The sequence below is a fragment of the Emydura macquarii genome, unplaced genomic scaffold (assembly GCF_026122565.2).
Source record: "Emydura macquarii macquarii isolate MOO-44397 ecotype Brisbane River unplaced genomic scaffold, CSIRO-AGI_Emac_v2 contig_1045, whole genome shotgun sequence".
NCBI classification, from domain to species: Eukaryota; Metazoa; Chordata; order Testudines; family Chelidae; genus Emydura; species Emydura macquarii.
In genome coordinates, this window is record NW_027131182.1 from 4,465,770 (window position 1) to 4,492,483 (window position 26,714).

Sequence of the window (26,714 nt, forward strand, 5' to 3'; positions counted from 1 at the left end):
ATTTTGTTCCATCTCATCCCATGGGAGTGTGTGCTCATAAGGATTCAATTAAAAATAATATCGGCTGATCAAGATGTGAGTTATAGTTTCACATGCTAATGTGGTGGAATGTATCTAAAACATATCTGTACTGAATTTTATTAGGGTGGAAAAATATTATTATATTGAAAGAGCACATATATATAACATTTTTTCCTGTACACTTCAAAATTTTTAATGTGAATTTAGTGTTTGAAATATTTCAGGTTAATGACCTGAACTGATAAATCCTTGTTTGGGGCAGATCACTGGGAACGGAGGGGAAGAGGAAGGCAGAAAAGATTATCAAGTTTTTTAAAAAAATGTTCTTCTGTCCCAGCACAAAGCTTAAGAAATTTCAACAATTTTTTTTTTTTTTTTTTAAGAGCAGTAAGGCAACTAACAACAGGGCTTATTTGTAGTTTTTAAAACCAAAAGGGACCATTGTGATCACCTAGTCTGACCTCCTGCATACCACAGGTCACAGGACTTTCGTAAATTAATTCCTGCTTCAAATCCAAGAGCTGTGTTTGAACTATTGTGTATCTTTCAGAAAAACACTCAATTTTAATTAAAACATTTCCAGTGATGGAGAATCCACCACAACTCTTGGTAAGTTGTTCCAATCGGTTACTATGCTCCTTGTTAAAAATTAGCACATTATTTCCACTCTGAATTTGTCTAACTTCAACTTCCAGCCACTAGATCTTGGTAGAGCTGTGTGACAGAATGAATAGGGGGCTCCCTATTATCAAATTTCTGGTCCCCACATAGGTACTGTGTTCAAGTCACCCCGTAAGCTTCACTTGAATAGACTGAGTTCCTTGGGTGTATTGCTCTAAGGCATGTTTTCCAATCCTTCAATCATTCTCATGGCTCTTCTCTGAACCCTCTCCAATTTTTCAACATCCTTCTTGAAGTGCTGATACCAGAACTGGACACAGTACTCCAGCAGTGATTGCACCAGTGTCAAAAGAGGTAATATAATCTTTCTACTCCTATGCGAAATTCCCTATTTATACATCCAAGGATTGCATTAGTCCTTGTAGTCCCACCATCATACAGGGGGGCTCATTCCTATCTTCTGGAAACCAGAGGCTAGGGACACACATACTGTTTGCTTGCACCCTGCTTACCAGCAATCCAGATATGTCTGTGTCAGTAACCAGTCCTCTTCATTATTTACTACTCCCCCAATCTTTGTTCTGCAAACTTAATCAGTAATGATGCTGTACCATCCACAAATTTGATTGGTAATGATTTTATGTTTTCTTCTAGGTCACTGATAAAAATATTAAATAGCAAAGGAACAAGAACTTATCCCTATAGGACTCCATGAGAAACACATTTGGCTCAATGATAATTCTTCATTTATAATTACAATTACATTTTGAGATCTATTAGTTAGCCAGTTAATGTGCCGTGTTGATTTTGTATGCAGTGATGCTGTACCCATGTTGATCCCAGGATATCAGAGAGACAAGGTGGGTAAGGTCGTATCTTTTATAGGCCCAACTTCTATTGGTGAGAGAGACACCTTTTTGAGCTTATACAGAGCTCTTCTTCGGGTCATGTGTAAGCTTAAAAGCTTGTCTCTCTCATCAACAAAGGTTGGTCCAATAAAAGATACTACCTCACCCACCCTGTCGTCTCTCTAATATTGATTATGTATTGTTCTAATTTTGTACAGTTCAAAATGTTAGACAGCACCAAGTCAAATACCTTACAGAAGTCTACTATAGCAACCAAACTTGTAATCCCATCCAAAAAAGATAGTTTGACAAGATTTATTGTTCATAAATTCATGTTGATTGACATTAATTATAGTACTCTCTTAATTCTTTATTTAGTCATGTATCAGCAATTCCATTATTTTGCTTGGGATGGAAATTAAAAATGCACATACCATTTCAACTATAATTAAAGCATTGCTACTGCAATCTTATGAGACCAGGCTATTAGTTTAGTTTATTTCTCATTTATGGCTTGATCTGCAAAATGCTGAGCACATCTATAAGGTGTGAGCTCTCTCAGCTCTCAGTCAAGTCCCACTGAAGGGGACTGCTCAGTACCTTGCCTAACCGAGCACTTTGTAGTTAAATAAATAAATATATATATATATATATATATATATATACACATACATATACATTTTCCAAAGTGTCTAATGATTTTGGATGCCCAACTTGACAGCTTGAAGGGACCTGATTTTCAGAGGGCTGATGCTGTTTCAAATTGAGTACCCAAGTTCACTAGTCACTTTTGAAAATTTATACCTAACTTCTTATTCCTGCCATGATTTTCTTACAGTTATTGGACTACGTGAATCCCATGTCTGACTGAAATCCAACTGGAAATCTATGCAGATTGTATCTGTCACTGAATTTCTGAGCTCATTTTTATTCTGGAGTGATGATAATGACTTTTCCTTCTAATCAGGCATTGGGATTGAATTCCAACAGTACAAGGCTCTGTCCTTTTTTATGTCTTGATACAAATCATAGACTGCAATGACAGCTCATATGCTTAACTTTATACAAATGAATAATCCTCATTGACTTCAGTGGCAGTGGAAATTCCCAGGTCTGTAAAGTTAAGCATATGCTTAAATCTCTGCAGGACTAGGGTTTTATGCCAGAACAGCTCTGAAAAAAGGGCCTATGTAATCTTACTGTGTAGTTCTTGTGGTTATATAAACCTAAAATAAAATTATAAACAATATTTGCAATAGCTAACAGTGCAAATTGGACAGCATATTCCTTTCCTTTTCTTCCTCTAGCAAAAAGCTCAACTCAAATGATTCCCTGTATTTCCCTTTTCACTCCATTACTTCATGAACTTGCTTACTCAGTTTATCAGACTCATCAAAAATCTCTCTCTCTCGCACACGCAGAGAAAATAAAAATGTCCTTAATTTTCTTAGCATCTCCAAAACAATTTTCTTTTGCTAATACTTACATCAAGGAGTCTGTTTCGTTTTCTAGAGTTATTCTCTAGGGCTGAATGTAGCTCAAAGAGGTTTGAAATAGAAAGTGAAGTATACATGACTAATAAAACATCACACAATGAATATGTAATCCAAAAGGAAACCATAATGGTTGAAGTGGGATAATATATTTCATTTAATGAGTTAGAAATACCATGGAAATCAATAAGTAGTACAGCCACAACAGAATTATTAAGACAGTACCAAACAAATCTAGAGACAATGATCCCAGCTTCAAGTATTTATGCTACATGAATTTATGGTATAATTAAAAAACCACTATGCGTGTCCCCAATTTTAAAGAAATCGCCAAAATGACACTGTCATTAAGACAGGGCTGAAACTGCACTCCCTTTTTAAGTGCCTCGAGAAGAGGCGCCACATGCTGATAGTGCTCAGGCAGTACAAAAGATAATAACCAAATCTATCCATTCTCCACCTTTTTTCTTTTAAAAGCCCATTAATTTTAACCAGTGTTTGTTCTTCAGCAAGTGTGGTATAAACATATTTACAGAGCCAAGAAAAAACAGGTCACCCATGTCAAAATGTGAAAATAGTGTTCAACAGCCACCAACTAAAGTACATTTAAAAAAATTAAACGTACCTTTCAAAGAATAAGAGCAGGCATGAACCGTTAATTTTTCTTAACTCAGTCACCTCTAACAGCTCCTTGATGCCCTTCCTTCTCCCTCCCCTTTTTTCTTTTATGCATGCCCTCCTCTCCATTTTTTAAAAATAAAAGTGGTATCACTGGTCACTTTTCACATGCAAATAAAAAGCCTGATCACCTGAGGTGCTCTGGAGAGAAGCAACACCTCGCAAGAGCAGATATACAGCTTCAGAAGATTAACCCACTATTCGTACAGTTTTTGGAGACTGATCCTAGTGTCCTGACTTAGGTAAAAGTCCCATATACTTCAATGGGAGTTTTGCTGGAATGAGGACCGCAGTGCTGTAGTGCAGTTGGAACTGTACTGCATTGCAGTGGGAGTTTTGCTGGGATCAGGATTAGTGAACTGTTTTAATTCGCTGCTTTCAAAGCATGCTCACTTCTACTTTTTGGAGTATAAATAATATTTGCAACCTCTAAGGTAGGGTCTGTCCACAGGATAAAGTTATTGATAAGTAATACCACAGTGATGTTTGTACAGAATGTGTGAGTAAGAACACCTTAATTTTAGATGCTTTTTACCAACTTCTTTTATACCAACACATAGAATTTGATTTATTATCTGCAGATTTATACAGAGTTTTACTTTTAGCTGAGAACAGCAAACATATTGGTAGGTGTTTCCATTCCCAAATAATTAATTATCCATATAAAAAAGAAATACCTAGCACAAAAAAAGACATTTGAATATTTTCATAAGCAGTGTTCTTTATTTGAAATATTTTTGTTTTTAACAACCTCCGTTTGTCTTGTAAAAAGATAGCTTTTTAAACGGAAAACTAAAATCTCAAAACTTCTTGGACTGATATATTTTGATTAATCTCAACTGGTGTACAAGTCACATTTCATAAAAGAATGCTGTCAAGTTAGTCTATAGTCTATAAAAATGGACTCACTATTTACAATATTCCAGTACAATAGTTGTTTCCTTCCACTATAAATACTTACACACTGCTTTGTTATTGTAAAGGTATTTTAAGTGCAGAGCTGTTGTCACTTTTTGTATTTATTTCTTTTCAAGAGCATGTTTTATAGGGAAAGAAGTGTACGCATTTTGTAAACAACAAAATGCAAGATTTCTTGGCCTTCCCAACACACTGTAATTTGTAAGTGTAGTTACTGAATAGAGCCACTGATTATTTTCACAATACCAGCACTCAGTGTTGGATCATTTTGATTGCACCATTTTAGAAGAGTTTTGCAATTGTGCTGAGTGCTGATTTAAAGGTTCTTTCTATTCTATATAGGTTCTTGTATTGCCCTCATCACTATTATCTGAGCACTTTCTATTGGGTGCATACTCCACTCCTCCATCCATCTCTGTAACTGCCAGCTCCAGGGTAACTAATCTCTCTGCCTCTGCATTTTAGTGGCAGGAATCTTGGAAACACCCCCATGATATTAAGTGTTTGCAGTAGTAGTTAGAGGTTAGAAGTGAGGAGTTCTATCTCCAAGTAGAACAAATAGTTTCTTTTGTTTTATTTTTGAATGGTTCCTTACATTTAATTTAAAACCAAAGCTTAACGAATGTATCCAAAACCCTAAAAAACAAACACATTTTGTCCTAAGTGGGGACAGAACTCCTCACCACTCTGCCTAAACCACTGCTGCAGTAATCTCCGATGCACTAGGATATTGCCAAGTTGTAACCCTCTAGTAGAGCGAACATAGACAGGCATGAACAGTGTCTCAGTATTGTGCTAGCATCATAACAATGCACACATGCATAAGCAAGGACAAGGGCACTGTCAAGAATATATTCCAGTACTATTGTCAGCGAGAGCCATGAAAAATATAACATGTAAGACCAAGAACTAAGCAGTTTGCTATGGGGTACTTTGAAAATCTGACACAGCTATTCAACACTTTCCGCTTTGTGTCTTTATGGAGATCTGTTTCATTCTCACTTTTACTGTGGAGACTAACTACCATAGTGAATCAGTGAGCTCTGTTCTTTTGCTCTGGAAACCTAGGTTCAGACTGTTGGTTGAGTTACTAACATAAACAAGTTTGGGGATGTTAGTATTTGCCCACATCATAAAACCAGAATATAGAATGGCATGGTTTTAGGAGAAGCCCAAGCTTAGAAGAGCAGGGACAAAAGAATTCGGGACTGAAGTACTTTGGAAACCTGTGAGAAGGAGCATGCACAGAGCCTGCCCATTCCATGCCTGGCTCCAGTCAATGACGTTACTTGTTCTTCACTTACACGAGCATCAAAAGTATCCAGCCAGGACGTAATTGCTGTTCAAGACAGCCCAAATGTTACACAGAATGGGCATAAGTGTGTTCAATTATTCTGGATTACCACTAGTGCAACTAAATCAAATTTGGCTCAATGTCAGTGGCTTTGGCATTCTAGTTGATAAACTATAGTCAGGGGCCTCAAGCCAAAAGGGGTTCTTTGGTCACTACCACAATACATTTATTTACTAATAATACGGACATTTAACTAACAAATGAATACATGGAATAATTTTATATTAAACCATGTCATTACGTGTACAGGATTTCAGTCCCTAGTGTAACTCTATCTGGAATATAAGTGATCAGTTATAATTACTGATACCAATATTACAGAATTGTATAGGATATGCCATGCAAGGTACTGATGGAAAAGTCATGATTCACTAAGAAGGATAAGCACATTTATATGTATGTATCAGTTTTGTATTGTAAATTATAAATAAGTATGATATATTTGTATTTCAAACTTGTGCTGTGTTTCTGGGTGACACTCCGAGACAGGAGGGCAGCAGCAGCAAGCCTACGTAATGGCCCATCGAGAGAACTCACATGTACAATGAATCCAGTGAAAGAACTCAGAGGCTACATCTTATGAGTCACCAGGATATGCAAGAACATACTTATGGACAGGGGACTCTGAGGCTTTTCCATGCCATGTATTGTATAACTGTGTTTGGGACAAAGGAAGAACAAGCCTCATGGCAGAAACTATAAAAGTCTGCTGCACCATCTCCATCTTGTCTTCATTCCTGCTTCCTACCTCTGGATCAATGCATCTACTACTGAAGCTGTGAAACACAGGACTGAGACCCATCCAGGTACTGGTTGTACACCAGAGGAACTGTATAAACCTACAAACTTCGCAGTTCTCCTGAGAATCTGATATATAGGGACTTTGAAGTCCTTTGTATGTATCTGACTCCTCTGACCATTTAATATTTCTCTTCTCATTTGTTTCTTTCCTTTAGCTTTAGTTCCTAAAAGATTGGCCGGTAGCGTGGAATTTTGGATAAGATCCAAACTTATATAGATTTGGTAATGTGGCTGACCCTTTGGGGGTCAGAACATTTCTGGTATAGGGAATAGAGTTTTAATAATTTATCTCTTTACTTGCCCTAGTTACTAATTGTGGGCCAGAGACTGAAATGCAATAAAGGGGGCTGTATATTTCTTGTTGTATCTTATTGAAAACCAGTGTGGGGAATCAGGAGCACTGTTTGTGACTGGTTGGGGAGTCTCACTGCAGTGTTAGCCACCCACTGGGAGAATCTGCTCTCCTTTTGCAGCTTGCCCTGACCTTGGCATTTTCAGGTGGGCTCCCCTAGACACCGTCGGGTCACACTTAGCACAGCATAACATTTAGCCTGTGAATTTTTCTTCATTATTACTTTTAAGTGATGTCCTTGTATTCTTTAATTAAAAAAAAAAATATTGTCTTTTCTTCTTAATTAGTTTGGTGATTGCTTCTGGGATAGCTAGATTTTCATCTTCTCTCAGGATTTTTTGGCATAATTCCCCATCATTATGGATTACTATAAAATTTGTATAAACAAAGCTATTTCAACTTGCATGCCACATTTTCTTCTTCCCTTGATAATCAAGCTGGTTTTACTTATGTTTACTGTGTGGTCTGTTGCTATTGTATGCTTGCTTAGCTGGGAAGCTGCATTTCCATTCTGGATTCTTTCCATGTTCTGGTCAATTTTGTCATGCATCTTTCCTTGTTTTCCTAAAACTCTTGGCATCTTGAATAATACATTAAATTATCTACACCGTCAACAGAATAGTATGGGTATAAATTTATTTTTAGTTAGAGAAAATAGCTTATGCTTTGTCCTTCCTAGCAAAGCGTTTAAAATATTTCCTCCTATTTTACTGTATTTGTGCATCATCTAACAACTCTGAACTAAAGATGTTGCCTTTCTATTGTTATTTGGAATTGATGGCTATTTATTACTCTCTCCATTATGTCTAATCTAGTCTCCCAAGATGTGTCCAAAAATGGCAGCTCTCATAAATGTAACAGCGATCATGACAATGAAATGAAATAACGAGCAAGAAAAGAGGGAAAGTCTCTATCTCAACATCTCTCCCTAAACCAACATTGCTGTACAGAATAACTGCAACAACAGGATGCAGGCTTGTGTTTAAGACAGACATATCTCTATTCCAGCTCTGCAGTTTAGAGCAAATATATAATTAGGCAGGAGCTTTTTGCATTACCGCCCATGGGTCTTATATTTTAAATATTATGTAGTTTTGGAAGAGTATTAAAATATAAATCTAATGTAAAGATCTAAAGCTTCTAAAGGTTACACTCAAGTTATGAAAGCTTGTGCTTGACTTATGGTGACAGACGCTATGTTGTTTACCACAAAACCTAACCTTAGGTCCTCTATTTATACCACACTTGTTATGAAGCATATCAAGGATGCCATTAGTTATATGTTATTAAAGATACAAACCACCCCCTTAACCATTTAATGTTTTACATCTGTTCACTTAAGCATGCAAAGATCAGTCACACACAGCATGCAGCATGCAATAAATGCAGAGCAGAGGTTAATAACCTGGAAGCATAGGATCTGAGAATGTGAGAACAAGTTAAAGACAAGAGTTCCTCTCCATTGTCACTGAGGGTCGAGAAGCAATGCTGCAGCGTAGAGCAGTGAGAGTGGGGGAAATACAGTTTGTCCAAGACATATACATATCTCCGCAAGTGGCGGCAGGTATAACTGAAAGACAAGGGTAAAGGGAGAAAAACAGAAAGAGGAATTTTCCTTTAAGAAAGCCAATTAATGTTTTATGTCCAGAGGTTTTTGTGCCAACAATCATCAGAAGATGCCAAACAAAGCAAAGCAGCAGTTCAAACTAAAACAACAAAAAATTAGAGAGGCAGAAAGAACTGATAGTCTATGGTCATGTGCTGGGTCTATCAGTAAAGCAAAGAGTGTTTGCCAAGTTTGGGGGCTTTTAAATGCAGCTTAAAATTTTACTTTAATTTTTTTCTTAAACTTTTAACTTGGCTTGAAGACATGAATACATGAGCCTGGACTTAGTTTATAATGTTACCAGAAAAAAATGAGAATACTCAAAGAATTTAACTGGCTTCATGGAAAATGACATCTTACTCCAGAGTGAAAAAAAATCATGTCGAATTACTGAATCATTACTTTGAAGAACTCACGCACCCTAGAATTCCAGCAGCGGAGACATTCTATCAGTTATTTCCAGTTATTAGAACAGGATTGGTCACTTCTTCCATGAGAAACCTCTTGTAACTATTTTCATGAAATATACACTTCTGTCTTAATGTTGGCAGATGGCGAGGGTTCTGGGGAAATCACTCTGAGATGTTTGGCTTTACTGTTAATAATATAATATGTGGACAGAAATCCAGAAAATGTTGATCACTCTTGAGTCAAAGTTCATAGAGCCTGTGCCACAGCCATTTCACAGGATGTCCTCCCACTCATGAATTTGTGGGAGGATAAACTGATCCATAGAACAGTTCACCTACAATATACTGCACCACTGTCACACTACCATGTGCACACACTTGAGATCCACAAAAAATGTGCATCATTACAATTAGAGTATAGTAAGGGAGTAGTGTATGTCCTTATGATAGATTATATCACATGCACTCAGTGACCAAGAGAAGACACTGGCAATCTGCTCAAGGGACAGAAAGTGGCACATTCCCCAGGAAATTCCTTAAATTATGCTAATATTTAAAAACAGAGGAAATCTTAATTAGTCAGGAAAAAAACACGGCCCATCATAAAATGCTGAATAATATTCCATGTAGTCTACTGAAGAACTGATGATTATTTACCAAAGTACTTTTATTTTGGTTTAATGTACTGTAGATAAAATCCTGCCCTCTGTTACGGGGTGTACTAGATGGAGAAAGAAAGAGTAGCTGCCATTATTACTGCTCCCTCACCGAGCAATTAATTCAGATTTAGTGCATGTGATTGGCACATGGGTCTGAGCACTTGAGTTAGCCTAGCCCACCTGTGAGCAGTCATACTGCAAAGCTGTACCCAAGCTGCTGTGTACCCTCTGGTGCTGCATTCACCAGTGTGTTGCTAGGACTTCTAGGGGCATATCTCCTGCAGCAAACTGAGTTGCTCTATGATTTCTTCCTAGTGAATTGAGACAAAACTTGTCTGTCCTTCTGAGCATACTGAGGGATTACTGAAGGCACTGGAGTATTATCAGCACTTGAGTGATTTTGCCTGCATATTCAGTGCAAAGTACGTGAGGTTACTAGCTCGAGTGAAAGCAGTATCGGATCTCTAGTCTAAATCCCCAGCTGGGCCATCTAGCCCAAGTTTAAAACACAATCAAATTCAGGAGAAATGTGTGTGGGGACTTGAGAGGAGTTAGGGACACACCTAAGAAAGAGCCTAAGTTAACTCTGAAGCAAAGACATACTCTCAAAATGCAAACCTCCTCTGAACCAAACTGCAGTATAGATTATAAACTCTTCAAGATATGGGCCATAGCTATGTATGTTTGTACAGTTCCTGGCACAACAGAGACTCAATTCTGATTGGGATCTCTGGGCACTATTGCAAAATAAATTAATAGATGGCTGTGGGACTCTTTCTGTGGCCAGAGCTGCTTTGCTATCCCCACTTCCATGGCTCCAAACAGCAAGTCACGACTGTGCCTTGTATATGTTAGGCTTTGTCTATAATCAGAACTGAACCAGTTTCACCAAAGATGTGATTTTAAACTGCTATAAACTGTAGCGTAAACACAATCATATAAACCTGGATCATACTGATTTAACTTAATTTAGCATCAAATTGATTTAAGCTAAATCAGTAGATGCCTACACTGAATTAAAGAATGTCCACACTGATTTGCACCAGTTTAACTAAATCAGTTTTCAAAACGACATCAGGTTAAACTAGGCTACCTCTGTATATGACCAAGGCATAAATCTGTCAATATATTTGTATATGAAGAAAAACAACAGTGAAATTTGGAAGCTAGAGCTATTACTAGTTTAGTCATGGATCTTAACTAGAGTTTGAAAATTAGTGTTCCAATGGGCATTCAAGCTACAATCAAATGCTGTGGGAAATTTGGCTATTTTAAATACTTTTTATTAGGTTGACTACTTTCATTTTAAAGCAAATGCCTATTTTGTATTTGCAATTTATTAAAACTTCTGAAAAACAAATGATTATGGCAAATGAAGAATACTGTTAAATTTGATGGGTAGGGATGTGTGTATACACACACATGTGCAAACACTACATATATTAAACTATATGATATGTATATATAGATGTTTAATCCTAAAGACAAAAAAAACCTAATCATGTATTTTATCCTTTGAAAAGAAAAAGATGCATTTTGCATTGTGCATTTTCCTCTTTTAAACAGCAAAACATAAAACTGAATATATTGAGATTTGATAGTAAAACATTAAGGAATAAATATCAACTTCCAATAGTTAAAATTTGGACTGTCTCGGTAACTGGAGCCTGGGAAATCAGTAAGTGTGGTCTGGAGTTATCCCATCAAAAACAGTTGTTCTTACTTAAAAGATGAAACTTTGCCATTTTTTGAGATAATGAAAATAATAAAACATCTCTAGTGCCTTCTCACCATATAAATATTTCCCGGGTTATACACTGCATAAATCTGAGAAGTTATTAGAAAATAAAATATTCTCATCTGCTCCATTAAATCTAAAGATATCAAAATTCTTTATGTTCTGAAATAATTACTTCTCATTAAGAACCAAAATAAGACCCCAAGACCTTACAGTGCCAAACCGACAAGAAAATCAAATGTGCACAGAGAAAGTCATTTAAATAAGAGATTAGCATCACTATTTCAGAGACCAAAGTGACAGGAATTTAAGAATGGCCATACTGGAACAGACCAATGTCAATCTAGCCCAGTATCCTGTCTTTTGACAGTGGCCAGTGCCAGAAGCTTCAGAGGGAATGAAAACAGAGCAAGTATCGAGTGATTCATCTTCTGTAATCCAGTCCCATCTTCTGGCAGTCAGAGGTGTAAGGACATGCAGAGCATGGGGATATATCCCTGGCCATCCTGGCTAATAGCCATTGTTGGACCTGTCCTGCATGAACTTATCTAACTCTTTTTTGAACCCAGTTATACTTTTGGCCTTCGTAACATCCCCGGCAGTTTCGCAGGCTGACCGGGTGCTGTGTGAAGTAGTACTTCCTTATATTTGTTTTACACCTGTTGCCTATTAATTTCATTGTGTGGCCCTTGCTTCTTGTCTTATGTGAAGGGGGAAATAACACTTTCTTATTCACTTTTTCCACACCATTCATGATTGTATAGATTTCTATCATATCCCCCCTTAGTCATCTCTTTTCTAAGATGAACAGTCCCAGTCTTTTTAATTTTTCCTCATATAGAAGCTGTTCCATTCCCTAAATATTTTGTTGCCATTCTTTATACGTTTTCTAATATATCTTTTTGAAGTGGTGCAACCACAACTACATACAGAATTCAAGGTGTCGGTGCACCACGGATTTATATATTGGCACTGATATTTATTAGCTTATCATCTATCCCATTCATAATGATCCAATCATTTGTTTAGCTTTTCTGACTGCTGCTGCACATTGAGCAGATGTTTTCAGAGAACTATCCACGATGACTCCAAGATCTCTTTCTTGAGAGGTAACAGCTAATTTATACCCCATCATTTTGTCTATATAGTGAGGATTATGTTTTCCAATGTGCATTACTTTGCAATTATCAACATTGAGAGAGATCTTATCAAGAGTTTTCTGAAAGTTCAAGTACACTATATCCCCTGGATCACCCCTGTCCAGATGTTCATTGACACCATCAAAAAATTCTAATAGATTGGTGAGGCATGAGTTACCTTTTCAAAAGCTGTGTTGACTCTTTCCCAACGTATCATGTTTATTTATTATATTCTTTATTATAGTTTCAACCAATTTGCCTGATAGTGAAATTAGGCTTCTGGCCTGTCATTGCCAGGATTATCTCTGGAGTCTTTTTTAAAAAATTGCCATTACATTAGCTATCCTCCAGTCATCTGGAGCAGTGTTTCTCAACCTTTTAAGTAGCAAGTACCCACTAACTTATTAAAATTTTCAGAAATACCTCAACACTCAATTTTCCACTCTGAGAAATTCAATCTTTTTCCCCTTTACTGCTGGATGACTGTATTTCTTGTAAAGCAGGAGAGTTCTGAGTTCTGCAATGCTGTGTGGCTGTGGCAGATCACAAAACCCCCTGCTGTTTCTCCCCTCCTACCTCCCCGTCCTTCCTCCATATAGAAGCCAAGTTCAACGCCAGCTAATCACTATGGCCTGATGATGGGGTCACGTGGTGTTCTCCTCACACAGGTAGGAACTTGTGAAATACAAGCAGGCACTAGCAGCCCACCAGAGTAGATAGCAGCGCTCCCCATGGCCGTCCCCAGGGGGGTGCGGGCCTGGGGCAAATCACACTGTGTGGGCTCCTCTTAACATTTTTATACTGGTAAAATCTGGGGCTGTCATAGTTGTCAATTTCACTGCTCAACTAGAGCAGTGAAATTGATAAGCCTGTGGGTACAGCCCGGCTTCAGGACTGGGCAAGCCGCTGGGTTCTCCACCTGACTTTCTGGGCATTGGGCTTTGAGCCAGGGAAGGGAACTGCCACCTGGGCAAGTTGCAGGCAGCTGCCGCCTGGCTGCCAGCCTGAGAGTTGGGCATCTGCCACCTGCTCCGAGCTGGGACGGAGGAGTCTTCCATGGCACCCAGGGATGTGGGCAGGCGGCAGGCAGCTGCTGCCCATCTTCAAGCCAGCGTGCGGGAGGCTGTCTCTTGACTCAGAGCCAGAGCACGGGTGGCAGCCACTCGGCTGAGAGCCCAGCTCACAGGGTGCAGGAGGCTGCTGCTAGGCTCCCACTTGGGAGCTCGGAGCTGGGATGGGTGGGACGCAGGCGGCTGCCGACCGGATTCCCAAAATGCGAGTGGCTGCTGCCCAAGCCAGCGACTGTCACCCAGAGTCCCAATAAGCTGGCAGCTGCTGCCCAGCTTCCCAGGACTGGGGCGGCTGCTGTCTACCTCCCAGCTAGGAGGTGAGACTGGGCAAGAAGCTGGTGGCTGCCACCTTCCTCCACCAGAAATCAGCAGCTGCCATCCACCTCCCTTCACTGGGTTTTTCACCATGTACCCCCTGCCTATGTCTTACATACCCCAAGGCGTACTACCACAGGTTGAGAAACTATGATTTGGTAAACAGGCTGATTTAAGCAACAGGTTATACACCACAGTTAGTAGTTCTGCAATTTCATATTTGAGTTCCTTCAGAACTCTTGGGTGAAAACCATCTGGTCCTGGTGACTTTTTATTGTTTAATTTATCAATTTGTTCCAAAACTACTTCTATTGACATCTCAATCTGAGACACTGCCTCAGATCTGTCACCTAACAAGAATGGCTCAGGTTGGGGATCCCCCTCACATCCTCTGCAGTGAAGACCAATGGAAAGAATTAAAAAAGCTTCTCCGGAATGGCCTTGTCTTCCCTGAGTGCTCCATTTGCACCTTGATTGTCAAGTTGCCCCATCGATTGCTTGGCAGGCTTACTGCTTCTGAAGTACTTAAATTTTTTTTTTTGCTGTTAACTTTCGTGTCTTTTGCTATTGCACTTGAAATTCTTTTTTGGCTTGCCTAATTATATGTTTACACTCAACTTGCCAGTGTTATGCTCCTTTCTATTTTCCTCAGTAGGATTTGACTTCCAATTTTTAAAGTATGACTTTTTGTCTCTACCTGCCTCTTTTGCTCTGTTGTTTAGACATAGTGACATTTTTCTGGTCTTTTTACTGGAACATACTGGTTATTATATAGTCCGTTAAATACCTATCTATAATATCAAGCTACTAGCCATCCCAACACACACACACTAAGGGCCTGATTTCAAGATCCCTCAGAATCCTAATGACTTCACTGGGAATTGCAGGTATTCAACACCAATCAGGATCAAGTCCAAAGGGCCAAATTCTATCTACAGACATGCTCAAACGGCCTCCATTGACTAGTATCCAGATTCAAGAGCACCTGAGTTTTTGTTCCCAAAATGGTTTTGTATGTTACATCTTTCCCCAAAGACAGCAAAGAATTGCTCTGATAAATGCAAGAAAAGACAGGAGGAAAGGGAAGACAGGAATCTAACAGATACTAAAATCAAGATGGAAAGAGTTAATAATACGCTAACTGCAAAACACTAATTGCCTTTAAACCAAAATGTACCTAAAAAGTTCGAGCCACAGCAGAGTAGATGAAGTACTACATCACCTGGACAGCCTTATCGGCTCTAGTTGGAGGTTTACTTAGCTCCTCTGACCCACGGTTCTAGCATCTGCTGCAATGCTCTCTCCTCTGCTTGTGGCTTCCTCTAATCTGGCCGAGAGACTTGTGCAAGATGACGAGGAAGCATGTAACAGCCACTGCTACTATCCACTGCCTCCCCTTTGCATAAAAGCTCCACCAGAAGATTTTGGGGGCCTACCCAACCTGTCCTATAGTCACTAGAGATGTAAAGACACATAGGAGTAAACCGCTCTACACTTTTACTATCCTCTTGATATCCCCCTCATCATGGCTGTGATCCTAAGAGCATCCTAATGCCAACTGGCACAGGCTTGTCATGATATTTACATGTTCTGCTTTTGCTTCTTCGTAACCTTTTCTATCTTTATAACGTATACTTGGTATAACTTAAACCTATGTCTTTTTGATTAATCAACTTGTTTTACTTTTAATATAAACCAACACAGGGCTCTGACTGAAATGAGAGTGCTTGTCAAACCCCAGTTAAATGAATGACATGTTGTTTACTGTCTCTTTAAAGAAGCAGCAAACTTAACTTCTGAGAATGTTTCAGGAGGGGGCTTGGCACTACAGGACGGACACTTCTGGGGAAATTGGGACAGGGTGGCAGGGGCTGGGGTCACCTCACAAGGTATAACCAAGGCTTGTGGAAGCCAGGGTGAGACTATGTTTCTGTGAGAATGTTACTGATGTCAGGGCTCAGAACAAAGGCTGCACAGCACGGAGACACCTAGGGTTACAGGGTATGCAGTGACACAGCCCCTTACTGGTCTGGTTTGAACCACGGAGCGTCACAATGACTACAGGATTATTGCCCTCTCACACCAAAGAGAGGTGCAATGAAATTTTAGACCTTAAGAGCATTTATTTTCTTTAGTTTGCATTGCAAGAATTCACTCTAATGGGCCTAAATGGAGGTGCCTTGGGGATACAAAAACAAGATGGACAAGATGATTTAACACAATCAATAGGTTTTTTCCCAATTCAAATATGAATGAGCCCTCCTACTTCATCATATTTCTCCCTCCCACACCACAAAGAAGCTGTCTATGCTCCTCCAAAGATGTACTCTCCCTGGGGGAAATTGGGAGGGAAAGAAAACTCTTTAGCCATAGTAATGCTTCTCTATAACTAGCTGTTGGCATCTCAGCTAAACTCTCAACCCATGAAACCAAGAACTTCAGGTTGCGCCCTCTATTAATTAAGCCATCATACCTATCAGGCAGCATTTTTTAATCTATCTGTGCCGACTTTGTACATTGTTCACGACTGCAATAGATTGTGGTATTTATCAAATAGACAGATTAATGCTCCCAGAAGTTTTTTTTTTTTTTTTTTTTTTAAAAAAAGGTTACTTACCAGTAACTGATGTTCTTCGAGATGTGCTGCTCATGTCCATTCCGCTATAGGTGAGTGTACGCCTCCGTGCACGGCTACCAGAACTTTTTTCTCCTTAGCAGATCCCGTAGGGTTGGCTCCGGCGCCCCCTGAAGTCCCGCGCACATGCTGCGGTATATGAGGCGCTGTCGGCCCTGCACCCCCTCAGTCCCTTTTTTCCACCAACTCCGGCGGTGGGGACGGGGATGGGTTGTGGAATGGATATGAGCAACACATCTCAAAGAACATCAGTTACTGGTAAGTAACCTTGTTTTCTTCTTCGAGTGCTTGCTCATGTCCGTTCCACTATAGGTGACTAACATGCAGTACCTTGGAGGTGGGCCAGAGTTAGCAGTGAGCTGCCTGCAGCACAGCTCTGCTGAAGCCCACGTCTTCCCGCGCCCGTTGGACAGAGGCGTGGTGGGACGTGAAGGTATGTACTGCCAGTCTGGCAGCTGCTCTGTGGATGCCCTACCCTAGCACTTCCGCTAGGAAGGCTGTAGATGAAGTTTGAGCTCTGTTAGGTGAGCTGTGGTGGCGCCCAGAAGCGGCACCTTCACCTGCTCGTAGCTGAACTTGATACAGGAAGTTATTCACAAGGAAAAATGCGCCGGGCGGAGACTGGTGAACCTTTCATCCGGTCGGCCGCTGCGACAAAGAGCTACATTGCTCTCCGGAACAGCCTCGTACATTTGATGTAGAAGTCAGGGCCCCTCTTACGTTTAACGAGTGCCGCCTTCTCTTCTCTTCCGAACTGTGTGCTTTGGGGAAAACATAGGGAGAATATATGTTGGTCACAATGAAACTGGGAAACCACCCTAGGCTGGAAGGCCCGGTGCGGCCTCAACCGAGTCTTATCTTTATAGAATACAGTTTGGGGGAGGGGGCGGGGGGCTCCCCAAGGTCAGAGCCCTGATCCTGGAGACCTTCCTTGCAGAGGTAACTACCCCCAGGAAGGCCACCTTCCCGGAAGACAGTGGTAGAGCACATGATGCTGCTGGTTCCGGGGGGGTAGGCGTGGGCCGTGAAAGGACGAGGTCAAGATCCCAGGGAGGCACCGGGTTGTGAACCTGCAGATAGAGCCTCCCACGCCCTTCAGGAACCGAACCGACATCAGACGGGAGAACCTCAATCCCCCCTCCAATGACTGATGGAAGGCTGATATGGCTGCTAGGTGGACTTTCAGGGAGGCCACAGTCAGTCCCCGGAGCTTTAACTGTGGCAAGTATTTCTTGGATCACATGCACTGGCGAGAGGCTGGACAGAATACCCTGGGACTCCTTCCAGCAGGCAACAGCCACTTCCACTTAACCCAGTACACGACCTGCGTGGAGGGCTTCCTGCTACCCAGCAGGACTCACTGGACTTGCTCTGAGTGGCTCGCTCGTCATTTCTTGGCCACCAATCCACCACTTCCTGAGGTGTCAAGGGCCCAGGTCTTGGCACTGCAGGTGACCGTGATCCTGGGATCACGCTGTCTCGGAAGCTCCAGAAGTGGGCAATCGAGAAGTCCAGCAGTATGCTGAACCATGCTGGCGTGGCCAGGCCAGAGCAATCGAGATGGCATCTGTTTAACCCCTCCTCATCTTTAGCAGGACTGTATGCAGGAAGGGGAAAGACGGGAAAGGGAATATGAAGCTCTATGACCGCTACAGATGGATGGCGTTGGCGATCACCACCGCCACTTGACCACAGAGAGAGCAGCACTGTGGACACCTCATGCTCCAGTCTGATACGGACAGATTCCCCTTGGGGTACTCCCCCCTCCAGACGGTCGTAGATGCCTTTTGTGGGTGCAGCGACCCATCGTGGTGAGGGAGAACGACCCCTTAATGCGGTCTGCCTCGTTGTTCGTCACCCCAGGGAGGTGATCACCGCCAGGTCCTAAGGACTGAGAGCTTCCCTTCATGAGGCTGATGAATGGGCTTCCCCCGCCTGTCGATGTAGTACATGGATGCTGTGCTGTCTGTCAGCACCTGTACTACCTTGCCCTCGATAAGCGGAGGAACATTCTGCAAGCCCTGCGGGCGTTTCGCGGATCTTTACATTGGTGTGCTGATACCTCTCCCTCTTTGGCCCGACGTTTTGTGAGTCGAGGTCAGAGCTGATATAGCACTTCACCCTCTGCCCAAAGCGTCCAACATCAGGGTTAGTGAGGGAGCCAGCTCCGTGAACTGAATGCCCCTTCACACCTCCTGAGGAGTCGTCCACCAGTCGTCCATGGGTATACAAGGGCAACAAGGCTCTTACCACCCAACGGCCTCCGAAGTTGACCGTGCCAGTAGGTGCTGAGGGCTCCCCCACTCCCAAGAGTCGGGGGAGGTTCCCTGGCTGGAGACATTGGCTCAGGCAGCAAGCCTCTGTGATCCGACCTTGGTACAGATCGGTGCTCCACCCTGCCTGCATAGCCAGTGCGGGGGAGTATCCATGCTCCAAGCACTGATCCCGTCGCTTCGCGGTGCCGAATCAGGTTGGTGCCGATGGTGCCCTCTGCACTGACGGCACACTGGGTAATGCAGTGGAGCAAGTTGGTTCAGAACTGGTCAGGGGCTCCGTGAGGGAGGCTTTCAAGCAGATTTTGGTCTGAAAGCCTTGAAGATCCGTTCTTCTCCTTACGGAGGCTTCCTCCCCACACTTCAGGCAGTGGGGGTCCCTTGGCAGGAAAGCCTTCCTGCAGGAAGCACACGGCTTGAAGCCATGAGACCGGAGCATATCCGCTTCCTGTAAAGTCTCAGCTAGACTATCTCAAAGTCTCTAACTACCACTAACAGTTATTAAGCTAACTAACTAACAAACACAAAAAATCATTGCTTAAAGTTCAAAACACAGGGAATTATGCACTTGCAAGTGCAAGCACAGGTAGTTCCAATAACCATCACGGGCGGAAAGAAGGAACTGAGGGGGCATAGGGCCGGCAGTGCCACATATACCGCAGCATGTGCGCGGGGCTCCAGGTGGCACCGGAGCCGACACTATGGGATCTGCTAAGGGGAAAAAAGTTCTGGTAGCTGTGCACACAGCCATAGTGGAATGGACATGAGCAAGCACTCAAAGAAGAACATTTATTGTGTATTGTGGCTTTGAAGGAGGCAAAAAAAGGTTTATTCTCCATAATGTCTACAAAAATCCCAAACAGCTGAACTATTCTGTGGCAGGGAAGGTTTGTTTTGTTTTTTAACCCAGTTGTATCTACTCATTCTCTCTTGCTGCAATGAATTTTCATCATACTCTAAACAGTTTTTATTTTCAGTTTTGAAATGAGCTGTCTGCCCCCATGCTAGCACAGCAATGTCTCAAGAGGACAAATGCAATGTCTTCTCTGCAGTTTTCAGCAAGTGTCACTCACTGAAGTTCTGGAGGTGTTAGGGGGTGTACGCAGGTGATGTTATCTCCCTCCTCTGGACAGAATCTACACACACTTTAGTCTGAGTTTAACTCCTTTCTGGGTCATAGTTTTTAGTGGTAGCTCAAAACAAGAAAATGTAAACCTCAGACTAAGATTTCTCCCAAGCCAGGCTGTTCCTAGGGTTTTAATGAAGATGCCCTCTCTGTTCTAAATCCCAGCTTCCAATGCCCAAAAAGCAAGTCCTACCTCCCTTATATCCAAGGCAGAGTTAATGAGCCTCCCTTGTCACAATAGTTAATAGAATCAGTCACCAGCTTGATGCAATGCCCCAATACCTGCTAATAAGGTGGGTCAACAGAAAACAGTCACCCTTGTACAAGGAATGATAGGCTACAGCATAGGAACTGGACACGTGTCCTTCATGACTGGCTTAGTGAAACAGTGTGCTTGGATGAAGGAGGCTGTACAATTTGTATCTTGTGAGCTGGGTTTTGGTTTGGATGAAGTCATTTAAGATTTTTTTATCATGAATCCTATATATTTCAAATATCACACATAAGCCTAGTGCCATAGGGTAGACCTTTTTAAAGAGAGATATGAAGGAAAAAATATAAAAATGCTAAACACATGAAATTCTTATACTGACTTTTCTTTTCAAACTTCAAGGATAGATTTGAAGACCTGGGTCCCAGAATCCAGCAAAGTGTACAGAACAGCTTAGCTTCTTATTTATTTACATTTCTATCCCTTCAAAAAAGAGATTAAAGAATCAGAAGCAGATATTTCCAGCTGAAGTTTTATAACAAATATACAGATGACTCAAACGCAAACTGTACTGAACTAATGTCTTTATGACTACACAGCCTCAAACCAATCAACTGACTGAAAGTGTGTTTCATTTAGTGAATATTGTGCTTTACCCCCTCTGTTAACACAAGAAAATCTGAAGCAGTGTATCCAGGCATATTCAAAATGGAAGTAATTCCAAATATTGATTAACATTTTGGTTATTGTAGTTCATAATCTGGCTCTCAACAAATGGCAGAGAGGTTTTACGAAGGCTATAAATCTTTACAATTACTCAGAAAATGTAAGGTTTTGATTTTAAGTCTTCAAGACATACATGCCACACATATTAGCTCAGAGAAGCTAGATTAATCTGGAGCCATGAAAAAAAGCCAATTCTGCAAAGCCTGATTAAATATTTAGGTCATATTGTTTCTGCAGAAGAGTTTGCAAAACTATACTACATAACACTGTCTGCTACATGAAGAGTGAGAAAGAGCTTAACAGTCTAATCACTTATCTTTTCAAAAGGCAGTCATCGAGCCGCCATGAGACCCAATGGGAAACCCAGCTAAAAGTATCTGGTAAAGGAACAGTGAAAATCTGCAGTGTCTATGGGCAATGCCTGGGTGTTTGCGGGCATCCACAGTATATACATGTGTATGGAGATGTGATGATGTGCTATGATGTTTTTATTGCCATATGTCTGGACATTTCCCATATTCTGGGATGACCAATTAGTCACTTACTCAGACCTTCCAAAAGAAGGGACAGTAAAAACTTACATCATGTAGACCCAAGTAGGATATAGATGGTGATGACCTATTAGATCATCATTTCCCAAGGGCAAATGCAGGGTTGTTCCACACCTTCACATATTAGGTTAACACTACATTTCATCTTATATGTTACATTTCTGTTTTTCAGGCTTGTCTTGTTTTCCCTTCCCCAAAATGAAGTATTTTTGTTACTATGGAAACAAATAATCGCACATTGGCATGGACTCATGTTTAATGATACCCACAAGTGCAAAACAGTCAGTTTTTTCCATGGTTTATAAACTATCAACTCACATAATGGTTATTTTTCTCATATACATGCCATAAACACCATCATCCAGCCACTGGAATTGGCATAACAGCATGATTGCTCAAAGTTATGTAGGCCTTCTTGGAAATAGGAATGTACATTATACTAAATACAATTTCTGGTCAAAATTCTCATTTACATATAATACTCACCTCTTTTATCTTGCACCTAATGCATATTAGCAATGGTGTCTTAGCACTGAGAATGATATAAAAGTTTAATGCATGCTTGTTGGTGTACAGACTTCTTTTTTGCTACTCTGCCTCATTAATCTCACATGTTAAGCACAGTCAGCCCAATTCAGATACTGCAAAAATTGGTGTTGAGAATTCAGTAGGGAGCACTGCTTCTTTGGAATCAACACCAAATCAGTGCCCTGGCATGAAGTTAGGAGACATTGCTGGAAATGCTCTCTTTTGGATGAGAAGTAAAAATCAAGGTCCTGACAATCTGTGATCATGAAAAGATTCCATGGCACTTTTTTATTTTATTATTTTTTTTGGGGGGGAGAGGGTGTTAAAAATGAGAGTATTAATTCCTAGTGTGCTGGGCAAACCACAGTAATTATAGGTTAGGCTAGGAGTTGAATACTGGATTTTTCTTCACTTCCTGTCCTAAACTATCAGGTAACTTCACTGTACATTCCTAAACAGTTTACACACCCCATTCTATGGGTGAGTATTTTTCTGATCCCTTTATTTTTATCTGTCATATAGGGCTGACGTGAGGCTTAATTAATTAGTGACTGGCAAGCATTTTGAAGTCTTGGAAGGAAAAGACCCATAGCAATGCAGAATATTATTTAAATTCTAGAAAAGGAATGACCTGTGCTAATACATAATGAACAAATTCCCACACTCTGAAGAAACAGGCCGTTTGTCACAGCAGATACCTATTTAAGGAAAGAAATAGGAAGAGGTTTAAAACAAACAAAAGAAAGTACTTCTTCACACAACACAGTCAATGGAATGTTGTGAAGGCCAAAAGCAAACTGGGTTCAAAAGAGAATTAGCTAAGTTCCTGGAGAATAGGTCCATCAATAGGTATTAGCCAAGATAGTCAGAGATGCAACTCCAGATGTCCCTATACCTCCAGCTTCCAGAAGCTGGGATGACAGTAGATGGATCACTCAAGATTGCCCTGTTCTGTTCCTTCCCTCTGAAGCATCTGGCTCTGGCCATTGTCAGAGACAGGATACTGAGCTAGATGGACCATTGGTCTGACCCACTATGGCCATTCTTATGTTCTTATTTAATAATGTGACTAATGGAGAAACACAAAATCTTATCAGATGGGTATTATTTTATACTGTTAGCATTTATTGTGGAGGAATATGGAAAATGGATACAAATTGGTGATTCATTGGCTATCCTTGGTAGACTGAAATGCTAGTCATACATTTATTCAAAGGATTCTCATTATACAGAGTCCACATTAAAAAAAGATTTGTAGATTAGAACCAGACATAAGGAACTGATGACCCTTAAGAAGAAAGGTAGGAAAGAGCCAAGAGGAGGTGTTTACATGATACCAATGTTCAAGCGAAAGCACAAAAAGAGTTAAATCATGCAGATGGACCAGTTATTTAGAAGGACTGTATCCAGGGCAGCTTAAGGAATATTACTATCAGAATGCTACTTTTGAAATGTACTATACTTTGATCCTTCGGCTATACTTTTGATAATTCATAAACTCAACAGACGATTAAAGGAGTTGCTTAATACACTGGTATTAATACAGACACTGGCATTTTTGTGCAAAGCAGCAAATTTGCAGTCTGTATGAACTTGAAAATCCTCAGTCACGAGAACAAGTATTTTGCTTGAGCCAACTGGTCGGCAAAAGAGGGCCCTCCATCTGTCACCTGACAAGACTTTAGAACTATTTTTCTAAGCCATTTCCTCTTTGACCAACTTCCTCTCATCTCTGCCCTAACACACACACTGACTCTTGGGGAAAGATCCATTTGGGGACCCAAAAAGTAGTTAATAAATCAGTAACACCTTTTCACATGATCTCATTGCAAGTTTATTCATTCATTGCCGACCTAAGTTTATTTCCACCACACAAAAGACATAGAAAACTTAATGCATGTTGTAATGGTCAAATCCTACATCATTTCAAGTGTCTTTCCTCTGTAGCTATAGCATCTTCACCCCCCTCATTTAAATCTGCATTAGATTTTTAAAAGATTTTAGAGATTTTAAAAGCCAATATTCCACCTTTTGGGACTTGGCAAGCTGAGATGTAAGCATGTGGAGTTAGTAGATTTCTTGGATGAAAAGACCCAGACTTCTCTCATTTGAGATTGCTCTTAAGATTCCATCCTCCGCCAGGATCCTTAGGATAAAGTTGAGGTTAGAGTCAGAATTCCACATTCCTGGGGGTGGAGTAGGTTTCTTTGGGATGGAAGCTATAGCACTCAGACACCAACTGATACAGCTTATTTGGGAAAGCTATCACCCTGTTTTATTTCCTCATCAGTAGCTACTTCCTCACAGATATCTATCCTGATTCTGGATTACCCACACTCTCCATAACCCTTAGACACAGTGATTAGATCACTGTACTGCAATGTTGCAATAAAAATAATGCCATTAGTAAAGTGTGAAGAGTGGAGAACAAACCTCATAAGACAAATCATATTTTATAAGCAGGTAAATATTTTACTGTGTGCTATTCTTTATATAGAGCAGTAATAGTCTTTAATTAAGATGGTAAGAGATGATTCCTGAAGCCTCAATATTTAATTTAGATCAGATTTTCATTCCCAAAAAGAAAATTCATAACAGGAATCATTGTGTGTCAGACCTGAAGTAAGACCACATGCAGTATGTGTCAGAACTCCTTGCTGATACTGCAGAAATAGTCAACAATCAAATTACCACCTAACTGGAGACGACAGACAAGCTCAAGCAAATCATCAGTTTTCTTTCTTTCTTTTTTTCCATAGTTACAGAATGTGGTTCATGATTCTATAAATATGTTTCATTTAGGACAGTCTGAGAAGATCTGGTCTGAAAGGACTGCTGTTTCTAAGGTTCTACTGGAATAATGACAGAATGGTTCCTAACATTCTACTGAAATGTCTTTTTTGTGTTTGTTTTCTTTTTCTAAAGCTCAGAGAAAACCCTGTTTAAGGCAATCATTAACACAGAAGGTCAACTTCATTTTTAATTGAAATGATGCATCAGAAAGTAGGATTTACATTTTCAGAGCACTGTGCTGAAGATTAGACATGCAAATCCCAAGTAAAATGATGGGACACAGATTAACCACTTTTGAACCACATAACTGTGCCTTCCTTAAGATGAGAAAGTGTTATGTCAACAGGAGATGCATACTGCTGGTAGTTCTTCCACCCTCCTTCCTAGCACTATTTAACCAGAGAGAAAACTAATGTCACCAGTTTTGGGGGTTCAAGAGAGTATGGAATTATACAGCAGCAAAAACCAGAAAAACAAGCGACAGTCAGTCAGTCAGTCAGGTATCTTCCTCAAGCTTTGTTCCTGATGTTAAATATTGAATGTTCACAATAAATAAAACAGTTCACCTCGTGTGTCCATCATTAAGTGACAAAATAGCCTCACAGGATGGGCAGTTCTTAAAACCCTGTGATTTTCTGTGGCTAGCAATGGCAGTTGGTACCATCAGCAACTGAACAAGGAGAAGAGCCCTTCTTGCTCTAGGGTGTGCCAAAAATCTAACAAACATTGAAAACTGCTAACTAAGTAAAAGCTGCAGGAAAAAGGTTCTCGACGGAAGCTCTAACACATACCACAGGCAATAAAGAAGGAACTGGGTGTGGTGGGGCAGCTCTGCCCATTTATACCTTTGAGAGGTGCCCCGGTGAATACCACTAACTAGAAAATTCTCCAACATGTGCACACTGGATGTGCAGTCACCTAATGTGGAATATGAATACAGATTAGCACCCGAAGAAGACTAAAAGTTTATTATATGATTAGGTCCCTCCTTTAGGATTTGCTAAAACAGACCATCTTCAAATTCTTTTGATTAAAAAAACCCGTTTTTGTTTTAGCTAATGAAAATTTGCACTCTCAATTCCTTGTTATTAGGGATGAAGGCTTTAGAAATATAATATAAAACCTCTTTGGCTTTAGTTACCAGGACTCAGTAATCTGACATTGGGAAAAAGAAGAAAAAATCTTCATCTCCAACAGGAAAGACATCTAAATTTTGCAAGCTTTCATAGATTCCAAGAAAAGACCACTACAATCATCTACAATACAATACAATACAACCACTACAATACATCCAGTATAACATAAACCCATAGAACATCCCTCAAATAATTCCTTTTGAATTGAGTGTATCTTTTTAAATAAACATCCAATTTTGATTTACAAATTGCTAGTGATGGAAAATGCACCATGACCCTTAGTAAATTGATCCAATTGCTAATTACCCTCATTGTTTAAAACTCTGAATCTATGAATCTACAGCTGCTGGAATTTCAGCTTCTGAACTGCAGCTTCAAGTCCCCTAGAAATGCTGGGTGAAATCCTGGCTCCAGTGAAATCAATGGCAAAACTCTCACTGATAACAAAAAAAGGGTCAATTAAGACAACAGGGTGTTTTCCAAAGTTCAGCACATTTTCAAGCTCTCACTCTGGCCTCAGGTCTCCTTCAAGCAAATGATTGTTTCTCAGTATTATGTCTCAAGCATTTGCAGAAGCAAGACCTCTAGCAATTAATAAAATGTAAGGACCGCTATACCATAACACACTGAAGGGAGCATGACTAACTGCTGGCAACAGATATTAATAAATAAATAAAACCCTCTCTCTTATCTAGCACTTTTCATCAGTAGA

General features: G+C 40.5%; 1 protein-coding gene across 2 annotated transcripts in view; it reads right to left on the minus strand.

Moving 5' to 3' along the window:
• Nucleotides 1-26,714, minus strand: part of DYM (dymeclin) — a 382,124-nt gene that overhangs the window by 120,953 nt on the left and 234,457 nt on the right. Inside the window, exon 15 of one of the 2 annotated variants that reach the window (XM_067545392.1) lies at nt 8,492-8,656. The exons of the other annotated variant lie outside the window; for it this stretch is intronic. Coding sequence (XP_067401493.1) covers nt 8,492-8,656 — 165 coding nt within the window. The remainder of the gene's footprint in view (nt 1-8,491; nt 8,657-26,714) is intronic. 2 annotated transcript variants of the gene reach the window in all.